The 12,799-nt window shown below is 44.6% G+C and overlaps 1 protein-coding gene across 3 annotated transcripts; it reads left to right on the top strand.

Moving 5' to 3' along the window:
- The first annotated feature begins 1,067 nt into the window (after positions 1-1,067).
- mdc1 (mediator of DNA damage checkpoint 1) lies at positions 1,068-12,160 on the top strand. 3 transcript variants are annotated; one of them, XM_062399873.1, is made up of 12 exons: positions 1,068-1,130; positions 1,708-1,869; positions 1,970-2,554; positions 2,635-2,713; positions 2,832-4,090; positions 4,424-4,486; positions 4,577-8,667; positions 9,175-9,315; positions 9,906-10,088; positions 10,208-10,333; positions 10,795-10,905; positions 11,008-12,160. In XM_062399873.1, exons 2-12 carry the CDS (start codon positions 1,734-1,736, stop codon positions 11,200-11,202), a joined length of 6,969 nt encoding a protein of 2,322 aa, XP_062255857.1. In that variant the 5' UTR covers positions 1,068-1,130; positions 1,708-1,733; the 3' UTR covers positions 11,203-12,160. The 3 variants fall into 3 exon arrangements, with proteins under 3 accessions (XP_062255857.1, XP_062255858.1, XP_062255856.1); XM_062399874.1 differs by lacking the exon at positions 1,068-1,130 and having other exon boundaries at positions 1,555-1,869; positions 9,181-9,315; XM_062399872.1 differs by lacking the exon at positions 1,068-1,130 and having other exon boundaries at positions 1,556-1,869.
- Positions 12,161-12,799: the final 639 nt, after the last annotated feature.

The raw sequence follows: 12,799 nt of genomic DNA on the forward strand, positions 1-12,799 counted from the left end.
TTTATTTGTCCCAAACACATGCAGAGACATGCACAGGCACACTCATGCAGGTAAGGAAATTTATCCTCTGCTTTTGACCCATCTGGTGCAGGACACACAGAGCAGTGAGCGACCATGTACGGCGCCCGGGGAGCAGATGTTGGGGGAATAAGGTGCCTTGCTCAGGGGCACTAGACAGGGTAGAGAGAATCCTCTTGGATTTTTGGGCAGATCAATCCAGGTTCGTCTTTTGTTGTCTTTCCATGGAATCAACCCTAGACGAACCAGAAACCTTTTCTGACCACAGTCCAAGTTTCTGCCACTAGACCACCGCCTCTCCAATAAGCAACATATAAACAGAAAAAATAATAACGATGCTCCTGAACTGCCTCTGGACATAAGGACAATTTTCATTTGACAAAAACAACAGATAAAACATAAAATACCTCCATCGTGCTCCTGTGGCGTCAACCAAGGTGGTTAGTAGATAATGAGGTATCTTTTCTTTTAGGGTGAACTATGACTCTGAAGCCCACATTATGCAACTTTAAATCAATAAATAAAATGACCTGGAGCACCCACGCCCCCCTGTGGTTCTGAGGCCCCCGGGGCAGTTTCCCAGTTTCCCCGGATGGGAAAAGCATGTTATCTCTAGAGCAGCAAGAAAATGAAGCGTCTGTACAGAGGAAAAATGTAAATAAATCTCTTCAGACCACTGAATAGTAACTATTGTTGAATTTATCAGACAGTTAGCTTTAAAAACTCTTGTAGTGATGATTAGTATAATCTTGAATGTACAGCCCATCATTATTATCTCCTCTTTGAACCATCTATAATCATATCCGAACGATTTAAACAAGGATTCAATGTGGATCAGTGTCATTTATGTGGTTTCGGTCCCTTTAAGAATATGTAGGTACGGCGGGAAAACGACAGTGTGAACCAACGACGCTTGAGGCAGCTTTATCCATTCAGAGACATTGAAAGCCGTCCAATGGCAACAGATTTCCTTGTGAGTGACGTTTGTACTATCCAATCGCTAGCGGCTAAAACGCCTAATGTGGGCGTTGTAAAGTGTTTTCCAGGAAGTTAATGCTCAATGTGTGTTTACAAGTGATGTGTCTCCTCGGATCCAGACGAGCAGCGTGAAGGTGGGCTGCACAGACCAGAGCTTTATTCAGTAGATGATAACATGAAATACATTCACGTTTCAAATGAACACATGAGCTAATCTGACACTATTCTGCCCGGCAGCCCAGTGAAGAACTGTCAAGCTGCTTGTTTTAGTCTCGACAACTTCCTCTTGATTTTTGTGTTGGTTTATAAAGATGGCAATATTATTGAAAATAGAAAGAAAAACTGTTTTCGTCTCAGTGGCAACCAACATGAAATGATACAAAGAGTCGTTTAAAGATGGTGTTAACGTTGAAGTAGCCACACTAGCGATAATGGTATTTTCCGTTGTTTTGTTTTTATCCTGACCGGAAGTCGGATAGCGGTGAACTGATGTGACTCGGTAAGAAATGTTGACACACGTTAAACAAAAGTTGTGGTAGCGTCTCTTCACGTTGTTTAGCTACACATCTTAATGTTAGCAAGAAAGTCGAGAAATGTCGTTAAACAACACAACGTTCGATGCTACAGATCATCAGTTAGTTAACTGGTAACGTTAGGGTTTACCAGTTGTTGGGTTCACACGTATTAAAAACCCTTGTCTGTGCTAAGCAGGGATCTGGTCTGACCCCGTGTGAAGAATGGAGGCTACACAGGTGATCTCAGACTCATTCCTGGAGTCAGATGAGTCAGAAAATGAAGATGAGGATGAAAATAAGAGGGGTCCACCATTGGCTAAACTGTGCATTTTAAAAAATGAGCTCGTCCCTGAGACAGGTGAGAGGCTTACTGCTGCTGTTATCACAAGTTTGTATGTTGATATAATCAATGTGTCTTGTCTATATTCCTCTTACGATGGATTTTCTCCGTCACCCAGAGTTGCCCCTGTTTTTGGGAAATAATGTGCTGGGCCGTGACCTCAGCGCTTGCACCCTGCACTTGCCAGCGCCCTCAATATCTAAGCAGCATGCCACCATCAGCCTCTCGGTCTACAGCAGAAGAGGTCGTCGCAGTGAAGGGGATGTAGAGGCTCTGGTGTGGGACCTTGGGAGCATGAATGGGACCCGCAAAGGCCGCTTAAAGCTGACGCCAAACGTACGCTACGCCCTCAGTGATGGTGACAGTTTGGTGGTGGCAGACATCCCGTGTCAGTATGTCAGCTGCACTGTAGACGCAAAGTCTTCACAAGAGGGCATGAGGACTCCTGTGAGCAGGAATATGGTGGTAAAGGCTGGGTCACTGTATGTCACTGAAAAAGAGGGAGGTGACAAAAGCACAGACAGCAAGAAATTTGAAAACAGAGACACAAAGGCGAGAGTGTCATCAACCAAGACTCCCGTCAGGGCCGGTTGCCTCTTCTTAGAGCAAACTCCAACCCAGCCAGAGGGGACCCTGGTCCCAGAATCTGACGCGGACTCAGATGGAGAAAGAGAGGGAGGAGGCAGAGGGCGTATGGCATTAGGTATGTATATTATGCATGTTTAAGATTTTGCTCTGTTTTGTGTCTGATGTTCTACAATTACATCTTTATTGTCTTTACAGTGTCTGACTCTGACTCCCATAAATCTAGTCCTGCTTGTTCTACATTCTTGAGTCCCACAAACAAAGTCGTCCCTGAAAGGTATCTTAGCAATACTGTTTCGGAGCTTTACTAGTCTCTGTGAATATATGCTTTCATACAGTTTTCTTTCATTTCCAAATAACCATGCTTGTCACCTCTGTTTTCCACTGTTTGACAGTGAGGATGAAAGTCCCATCACACCATCCTCCTCCTCTAAAAATAGGCCGTACAGAAATGTCAGATTCAGCAAGGAAGAGACAGAAGAAGACGTGGCTGGACAGCGGCTGGAGGAAAAAAAGACACATGCGATTGTGGATGACAGTGAAGAAGAGGAAGGAAGAGAGAAAGAAACAGTCACACCAGAGGAAACCAAGTCTAAGGAAAGTGGACCGCATGTACCAGTGACACAGGGAGGAAATGTCAGTTTTATGGGAGATGATGAATTGCCTGTGTCTACATCAGCAGTCACCAAAGATGTGATCCTTCTACTTAACATGGACAGTGACACTGATGTGGAGGGAGAGGAGGAAGAGGTGTCATCTGCAGGTCCTGTGACCTTGAACATAAACCAAGTCAGTCAGCCACCAAACACTGCCCACTTTCACATGGACAGTGATACAGATGAGGATGAAGATGCCTTGGACAAAGATCTTAAAGCTGGGACTTCCTCTGATGACAGTACCAAACTTTCTCATGTTAATTCAGCCATTGAGCCGGAGGGGATTACTTTGGACAGTGACACTGATGTGGATGACGATGCTGCTTTGTCAGACGCTGACACAAAAACAAATCCCATATCCGTTCAGAGTGCATCCACAGCTGACACTGCTCCTTCAATGCAGCCGAAAGATTTCCACCTCGACAGTGACACAGATATTGACGATGAAGACGAAAGAGAATGTGCAACAAATGAATCAAGCTCTAAAATAGATGAAATTTCCATTAAATTGGAAACGAAGCCAGCTGGGCCTGAATCTGCCGCTGCTGCTCCTCATGGCCTACATTTCGAAAGTGACACGGATGATGAAGAGATCCCTGCCCCTACCCTCAATGAACCCCCGGTGGTGTCTGCTGGAGCCACAGACTCACGCACCGCTGCAGACCGAGGGGTCGCTATTCTGTCTGACAGTGACACAGACATGGAAGACGATTCACCTCAGGTTATGTCTGTAGCTGTCACAACCTTGTCGGCCTCTCCTGGTACCAAGCCAGCCGCCCTGGAGTCAGATTCTGATGCAGACACAGATGTGGAGGGGTCAGGCCCGGGCGGATCCAAACCAACTGACCTCGGATTGGACAGTGATACAGATGTGGAGGATAAGGAGGCAGACATTGACGAGGCAGGTGATGACCATCTCCCTAACTTAAGTAGAGAAAACACACCTGGGCTGATGGTTCCTCTTCTGCAGAACTGCTCTACTCCTGTACAACTGCCAGGTAATTATTCAACACATTTTCAAATTAGAACTTAATGTAGTGAATGTAGGCTGCAACCATTGATTATTTTCATTACTGATTAATTAATTTCTCAATTAACAACAGTATAAAATAAGAACATATGTCTATTATTAGTACAAAGAGGTAAAAATTATTGTGTATAAATAACTGAAGGAGAGATTCTTCACATCACTGAAGGGAAGACACAGTTTTCATTTTGAAGACATTGCATGACCTTCTTGATCCATTGTATAAATTATTTAGTACATTTATTTTTAACATTTGCATTAAAGCATGTCAAATTTTGTTATTTTGACTTTGGGATGGTCCCAGAAGGAGAGGTGGAAAAAATGGATACTCAGGCTTTCGTGAGTCCCTCTTCAGTTCCATTTCGGGGTGAGTAAGTCATTTCATTAATACATTCAGAAAGCACGAATCTTTGTTCTACTACACTGAATATCTTTTTCTGTCTTCTCCGTTTACCAGGTGCTGTAGCTGCTGCTGTAAGACCTGTAGCATTGTCGTCTTGCTCAGACAGCCAGGAGGAGGAGGACTATTTTGTTGCTGAGACGCAGTCCTTCATTCTTCAGAACCGAGACTTCCATAGCAGGCGTCCAGAGGATCATGCCATGGAACCCACCCAAGCTTTTTGCCCTGAAACTTCTGGTGATGAAACTGATCAACCATCCTGCAGAGAAAGGTCTTTTCAACTGGGATTGTCTGGCAGCATCCACCGGCAGTGTACGGCCCAAGCTCTAGCCATGGAGAACACCCAGGCGTTTGTGGAAAGAGGTGTGAATATGGAAGATACCCAAGCATATGCAACTACTTCAACTGCAGACAGAACCTCTGCCGACAATGATGCAATTCTGGAGGCTACACAGGACTATGAAGAGGACGAGGAGCCACCCAGATATCCTGAAAAAGAAGGGCCGACGGTTTTGGTTCTAGAAGAAACACAGGCATATATTACAAAGCCAGACAGTGATTCAGAGAGTGAGACGGATGAAGATGAGAGAAAAAATATTACTGCTACTGCTGAGACTCAGCCTTTTGGCTTTACTACTCCATGTACTCCTACCATGGCTGAAATCCAACCAATATCTGCCTTCGAGGAAGAGGAGAGCGTGGCAGAAGAGAGCCAAGAACGTGGGGGGACACTTCAACCTCAGCAAAGAATGTCTGGTGAGGTTTTATCAATAGCTCAAACTCACAAACTGGAAAGAGGTGTGAATATGGAGGATACCCAAGCATATGCAACTACTTCAACTGCAGACAGAACCTCTGCCGACAATGATGCAATTCTGGAGGCTACTCAGGACTATGAAGAGGACGAGGAGCCTGCCAGATATCCTGAAAAAGAAGGGCCGACGGTTTTGGTTCTAGAAGAAACACAGGCATATATTACAAAGCCAGACAGTGATTCAGAGAGTGAGACGGATGAAGATGAGAGAAAAAATATTACTGCTACTGCTGAGACTCAGCCTTTTGGCTTTACTACTCCATGTACTCCTACCATGGCTGAAACCCAACCAATATCTGCCTTCGAGGAAGAGGAGAGTGTGGCAGAAGAGAGCGAGGAACGTAGGGGGACACTTCAACCTCAGCAAAGAATGTCTGGTGAGGTTTTATCAATAGCTCAAACTCAGCCTATGAATACATGTAGCAATGGGGAAAGTGATGATGAAGAAGAGGAGCAGACACAGCCTCTCACTGGTTCAGATTTATCAGTTGCTGAAACCCAGCCAATGCACATTGTTTGTGCAGAAACTCAGCCCATGGTTACAAGTGATGAGGAGGACTTGATGCCAGGCCCACGAAAAAGAAAAGAAAAGCAGCTGTCTGAAGAATCACTGACACAAACGCTCACAAACTCTGAGGTCTCTGCAGCTGAAACTCAGCCAGTAGATCCAGTTGAAGGTGGGGATAGTGATGTGGATGACTCGATTCCAGTTTTTAAAAGACGACGAGCAAAACCACTTCAACTTTCGCAGACGCAATCCCTCTCTGGCTCTGAAGCCTTTGCTGCTGAAACTCAGCCCATGGCTACAAGTGATGATGAGGACTTGATGCCACGCCAACGAAAAAGAAGAGCAAAGCAGCTGTCTGAAGAAGAGCTGACACAAACACTCACAAATTCTGAGGTCTCTACAGTTGAAACTCAGCCAGTAGATCCAGTTGAAGGTGGGGAAAGTGATGAAGAAGACTCGATTCCAGTTTTTAAAAGACGACGAGCAAAACCACTTCCACTTGAGGCGACACAATCCCTCTCTGGCTCTGAAGCCTTTGCTGCTGAAACTCAGCCCATGGGTGCACATGAGGGTGAGCAAAGTGACAAAGAAGACTCAGTTCCTGGCCCACGAAAAAGCAAAGCAAAGCAACTGCGACTTGAAGAAGTGGAGACACAGCCTCTTAGTGTTGGAACTCAGCCAATGGAAACAGGTGAAGACAAGGAGAGTAAAGATGGAGACTCGATTCCAGGTCCAGGAAAAAGAAAGGCAAAGGCTCTGCAGCTTGAAGAGGAGGAGACGCAACCGCTCACGAGTTCTGAGGTCGCTGCTGTTGAAAGTCAAGTGACACAATCTGAAGCTGGAACCAGTGGAATCATTGTTAGGGACAAACGACGGACAAGGGCAACAAAAAGAGAGGAGGAAGAGCAGACAGAGTGTTCAGGATCGCCAAAGAGACAAACGAGAGGGAAGAGTAAAGCTTTGCCAACTATCAAAGGAAGAAGGGGGAAATCTGGGCCTGTTGGGGATGTAAGTGAGGAAGAGGAGGATTTAGAGCAGGGTAGGAGAACAAGGGGGAGAACATTTACAAGGCAACAGAAAGGCAATGAAGAAGATGGAGGAAAGTCTGAATTTGAAAGAAATAAACCTGCGGAGAATGGCAACAGAATAAAGAAAAAAACTAAAGCATTGGGAGAGGAGAGAGGTGTTGTAGACCTAAGAAATACAGAGAGAGAAAAGAGGGAGAATGAGGAAATAGTGAGGCATAGAATGGAAGAACAAGAAAGATTGCATGTTGAAAACATGGAGAGGATTCAACTTGAACAGGAAACAGCAGAGAAAGAGAGAAAGGAGCAAGAAAAAAAGGAAAGAGTGGAGAAAGAAAAAAAGAAACTAGAAGACAGAGAAACGGCTGCTCGAATACAAAAAGAAAAAGAGCAATTGGAGAAGAAAAAAAGAGACAATGACGAAATAGAGAGATTGGAGCGTGAAAAGGCAGAATGTGAAGAGAGGGAGAAATTGGAAAGGGAAAGAAAGGAGCAGGAAGAGAAAGAGAGATTGGAAAAAGAAAAGAGGGAATTAGAAGAGAGACTTGAGACGGAGAGCAGGGAAGAGGAACACCAAGCAAGGCTGCAGAGGGAAGAAAGAGTAAGACTGGAGAAAGAAAAAGAGACCAAAGAAAAGCCAATAAAAGAACAACAAGAAAACAAATCCAAAGTGTCAATAGGAGGTCGAAGAGCAATGAAAAACACTACAGTTGCCGCATGTTTAACAGAGCAGGACTCGGCTGTATTGGCCGAAGATGATGTCCCAGCGAGGAGAACCAGATCTCGCTCCAACTCCTCCAACTCAATCAGCTCCGAGAGATCTGTGTCAAGCATCAACACCCAGCAGGGCCGTGGGAGAGGTCGAGGCAGAGGAGCAAGAAGGACCAGTGAGCCACCTAAGACGGCCGTCGTCAGAAGAGGCAACAGGAGGAGGACGGTGGCTGCAGAGACAACAGAGCAGGACAATAATGATGGAGTCCTTTCCAGGTCTAACTCCTCCAATTCTCTCAACTCTGATATTTCAAGCTACAGTGTGAGCTCACAAAGCCGAGGAGGAAGAGGAGGCAGACAGCGGGGAAGACCACAGATAACAGAGGCTGAGCCAGACTCTATCCCTCCTATCAATAGTCAGAGTGATCGGAATTCTGCTACCAAACCTGCAGCCAGAGGTAGGAAGGGCAGGAAAACTGAGCCATCCTCTAGTGCGGTTCCTCAGGAAGATGATGCAGAGAAGGCAGATTCACAGCAGGCTCCTACCACAAGGGGACAGCGCAGAGCCACGACAAACATCTCTGAATCCTCTGCTGCAGACGAGGAGAAGCAGTCCAATCAGGACGAAGGTCACGGCAGTGAGGAATCACGTCCTCCTAAGAGGAATGTCTTGGGTAGAGCCCAAAAATCAGGAGCCTCTGCAGCCAGTAATGGAGATGAGGCTAAAAACAAAAGACAAGGGAGGAAGAGAGAGCTGGAGCCAAATATAGAGGAAGAATCTCACAGTAGCACCAACATTTCTATAGTGAAAGTCCAAGCAGTAGAGACAACACAGGAAGGAAGAAAAGATGAAAGCCAAGATGAGAATCCTGTCCAGGCTAAGAGGAGAGGTAGAGCATTGAATGCTCAAGTCAAGAAGGACACAAATGCATCTCCTGTTGAAGTGGAGTTGAAAATAGAGAAGGAGAATGTCGAGAAGAAGGGCAGAAGTCGGCCATCAGCGGTCCAGAAAAAAAGGGAAGAGGAGCAAGAAGAGAGTGGAACATCTGCCAATTCCACAACACGGGAGGCCAAAGTGCAGACTCCAGAGGTGACTTAATGACCACTTTTAGACATGGATTTGAAATAAAAAAGGTCAAGTTGTTATTTGATATGAAAACACATTAAGGGTCAGACATAAATCGGAGAAAACAGAGTGGAGTGTAATTACTGTCCAGGAACTTCTGTCCCTGATAAATAAGGCTTTTACCTTGCACGAAGGCCCTGGTGCATTTCTCTCTCTGACTCATCCTTTCCAGCCATCAAAATAAACAGCAGTCAACATCAGGGACTGTCTAAGTCTCTCCCCACTCTCTTTGCAGCAAGAGTAGCAGGGCCTGCTGTGCATCACCATTAATACACTAAGAGAATTAAGAGGCTTAGTGGTCACACAGCCACTTCTTACGCTTGTTATGACCTTTGGATTCTTTATTCTTCCTCGGCTCACCATTCTCCCTGTGTGTCTTTAAGTGTTGCCCTTGTTTGTCTTCATCCTTGCATAACTTTGTTGTTTCTCTCTTAACTCCCCCTCACTCCCTCTTCCTCTGTCTTTTAAAAGCCACAGACTCCAACCAGCAGAGTATCCCGGAAGCGACAGGCTCCAGCGGACTCCTCTCCTGTGGCAAAGACTCCTCGCTCCTCCTCCTCGTCTTCCCCTGCAGCTCGAGGTCGACTGCAAGCTGCGAGTCCTGCCTACAAAGTTAGATTGTTTATTTGTGGTTGTGTTTTTTATAAACCTGTGGGCATTTTTGTCAATCAAGTTATGAACAAGCGGGATATTTGATGATACCAGGGAAATACATTTTCGAAATTGAGACCACTCTCATATTTTAAGTACCGAGCTAGAGCCAGGTTGTGATTAGCCTAAATTAGCATCCATATTGGAGCCAGGTGGGACAGCTAACCCGGCTCTCTACAAAGTTCAAAAATCTCACCTACAGCTGCGACTGATGTAGGACATAACTCGTTGTAAAAACCACAATTTGACCTTTTAAGGTTGTCGAGCCTCAGAGGAGATGTTGGGTATATTTCTGACCTTTGGAAATAGCCAGGCTACCTGTTTCCCCTTGTTTTCAGTGTTTATGCTAGGCTAGGCTAAGCGCCTCATGGCTCTGGCTTCATATGGAGTTGACCGAATTGGCATGAAAATGAATAGGTATAGTCCCCAAAGTATCACACTTACACCAAGGAGCTTTAACAGTTTAATTCACATCTGCAGAGGTTACCAGGGCTTTTTGGTTTGTGCAATAATTGAAGCTTTGACCTGAGACACGTCTGTCATTCCCTCAGGTGCTGTTCACAGGCGTGACGGATGAAGCCTGGGAGAGAGTGCTGGCTCGTCTGGGAGGCAGCGTGGCTAAAGGTGTGGCAGACATGGACTGCCTGGTGACCGATCAAGTGCGCAGGACTATCAAGTTCCTCTGTGCGGTGGCCAAAGGAATCCCAATTGTCACCACATGCTGGTTGGAAAAGGTAAATAACAGTTTATATCAGACTTGTTATATTTCTCCCCTCGATGATACAATATGTACATATACTGCTCACACTAATACAGAGACATACTCACATGCGCTCCTTTCCTGGTGTTTCAGAGCGGCAAAGCTGGGAGCTTCCTGTCACCTCATGCATTTGTTGTGAAGGATCCGGAGCAGGAGAAGAAGTTTGGTTTCTGCCTGCAGACGTCTCTGACGATTGCCCGCAGTCATCTTCTATTACAGGTACTCAAAGTCATTCATCCTATTTATTTCTGAGCTTGATAGTGTGTGTCAGCATGGTGCTTCCCTAGGCAAAAGGTATAGGGATGTTTGGTGATATTGACTCTGAGCAATAGTGAGTCATGGACGGAATGCTCACATCATTACCAGAGGACAGTGTTGGTTGTTTACCATCATCTTGAGGCTCATAGGACAAAATTTGTCATTCACTTTCAAAGTTGTGGTTTTATAGGCGTTTCAATTTCTGCCGCATGTTCTTTTTACGCTGCCCTGTCATCAAAACTGCGAAGGGATTGATACCACATGCTGATAAATCTAGAATTAGGAAACACTATACATGTGTAATACAAAAATCCACTGAAAGAGTCTTGTATTGATTTCCGAGTCATTCTTGCACAGATTGAATTAATAAGAGAAAAATCTAATTTGTTGAGATGTTGTTTACTTCCCTCCTATTCTCTTAGGGATATGAGATCCATGTTACGAAATCAGTGAAGCCGGAGCCAGCTCAAATGAAAGACATAATCTCCTGCAGTGGAGCAACATTTCTACCCAAGATGCCGTCTTCTCCCAAGGTACCAGTCAGAGACTAAACAATTCATAGTTGCAATCTGACGTCAAGTTTCAGAATTCACCTTAAATTTTAAATAACAAGTTTTCATTTTCTGTCATCACAGCCTCGGACTGTGGTGATTTCCTGCGAGGAGGACTGGTCACTGTGCGGCCCGGCCGTCTCTTCATCCCTCCCAGTCGTCACTGCCGAGTTCATTCTCTCAGGAATCCTTCAGCAGAAAGTCGACATTCAAACACACGCACTCCCTGCTCCTGTCATTAATGCAGGAGGCAGAAGAAGGGGCAGGAACAAGACATAGCATGGCTACAGTCATTCACCTTCACAGTGTATTTGCGGTTAATCTGCACAAGTGTTTTTGATCTTATAATCTCCAGATACCCTTTCAAACAAGAGACCTACAGAAGCACTAGTGACTCAGCTGTCTGTCTCTATTAAGGACTTATGTGTTAAAAGTTGATTGTACATTAATGTAAAGACATTTTGTACATATATTGTCAGCACTGGAAGCCTGCGTGTCATTTTGCCATTTATGTTAAAAAACAAATTTTATAGGTACAACAAAAATATAAGAGAGTGATGTGAGAAGCTTTGCAGGATGTACAATTAGGGTCCTTGTGGCTCCCCTCCTCCTCCTTTGTGTTCCATCCCTCGTTTTATACATCAACAACCAACAGAGCACGAATTAACACGGCTAAATTGCTGCTACTCAGTATGCTAAGTGCTTAAACTTAATCAGCACTTTTGGCAGGTGACCAACCATGATGCAGGGAGTTGTATAAATCATGTTAGGATGGTGGAGCGCTGGAACCGATGGGAAGTGTTTAGAAATCCATCAGCTACAGCTGTTAGATGACTAGGGGTAAAAAAAATCCGGTTTCCTTTCCTGATAAGAAGTAGTGCATATAGTGCCTTTTATACTGAGGAAGTCAAGAACCTAACAGTGTATTTGTTGTTTCTATGCCTCCATTAACCACCACCACCTACTCCATTAAGGCCTCGTCCAATCCTATTACCTCCACAGATGAGCGGAGTGTATGCACCCGAATGCTGATGCTGCCTCTACATCAATATCTTATGATGTTTGTCCTTGCCATGCATTCACCTACTGTCTCTTTACTTTTTTCAGCTTTGAAGGTATGTTGTAGTTGTCTGGTAAATGTCATTGGTGTTTTAAAAACAGACCCTTCAGCTCTAACAAATCATGAAATCAGTCTGTACTGTCAATGAAAACATTAAACATTTCCTATTGCCTTTAATCACATGTTTATTTCCTTTTGCATCTGTACAAATAATGTGACCTCAATTGTTTAGCTGGGTTTGTATGACTGTAAAAATAGAAACCAAACAAAAGATCAATTTATAATTATATTAGTTTTCTCTGGGCTTTAGACCAAATGGACCTTTGTTGCTGAATTTCAAGGTTAACCCCACAATTGCAAAAAGGTTATGTAGGGAGGTATAAGAAAGCAGTATATTCCATGCAATGCCTTAGGATTTAGCATATAGACTCGTACAGAATGTCCCTTTAATATAATCCATAAGTTGTTATTTTATGATCAATCACAACTAAACAAGATTTTAAGCCTAAATGTCCCCTGTTGTCCTCTGGAGCCGTGTTCGTGGATCACAGCCGACATTTGGGCTAAAAACACGATGTAAATAACGCTGTTTCGAGTCCAATTTGAATTCCGGGGCTCACAGACACTTGAATGGCACCACAGGAGCAGTATGGAGGCATGTTGTGTATTTGTTCTGCTGTTTCTCTACATTTGAAGAAGGAGTAAGCTGTTTCTTCAATTGTATTGGATTTGGCTGCAGCTCTGTTTATCCCTGAAACTCCCAAAGTGTTTTGTGGACTCTAAAGCTTTACCCATCCCGCAGTGGGCATAGTGGTG

This window comes from Platichthys flesus, chromosome 11 (assembly GCF_949316205.1).
Source record: "Platichthys flesus chromosome 11, fPlaFle2.1, whole genome shotgun sequence".
Classification (NCBI taxonomy): domain Eukaryota; kingdom Metazoa; phylum Chordata; class Actinopteri; order Pleuronectiformes; family Pleuronectidae; genus Platichthys; species Platichthys flesus.

Coding starts and splice junctions, on each gene's coding strand:
- mdc1 (XM_062399873.1), top strand. CDS start 1,734: ATGGAGGCTACACAGGTGATCTCAGACTCATTCCTGGAGTCAGATGAG. Junction 4,487..4,576: donor CTCTTCAGTTCCATTTCGGG/GTGAGTAAGTCA, acceptor TCCGTTTACCAG/GTGCTGTAGCTGCTGCTGTA. Junction 8,668..9,174: donor CCAAAGTGCAGACTCCAGAG/GTGACTTAATGA, acceptor GTCTTTTAAAAG/CCACAGACTCCAACCAGCAG.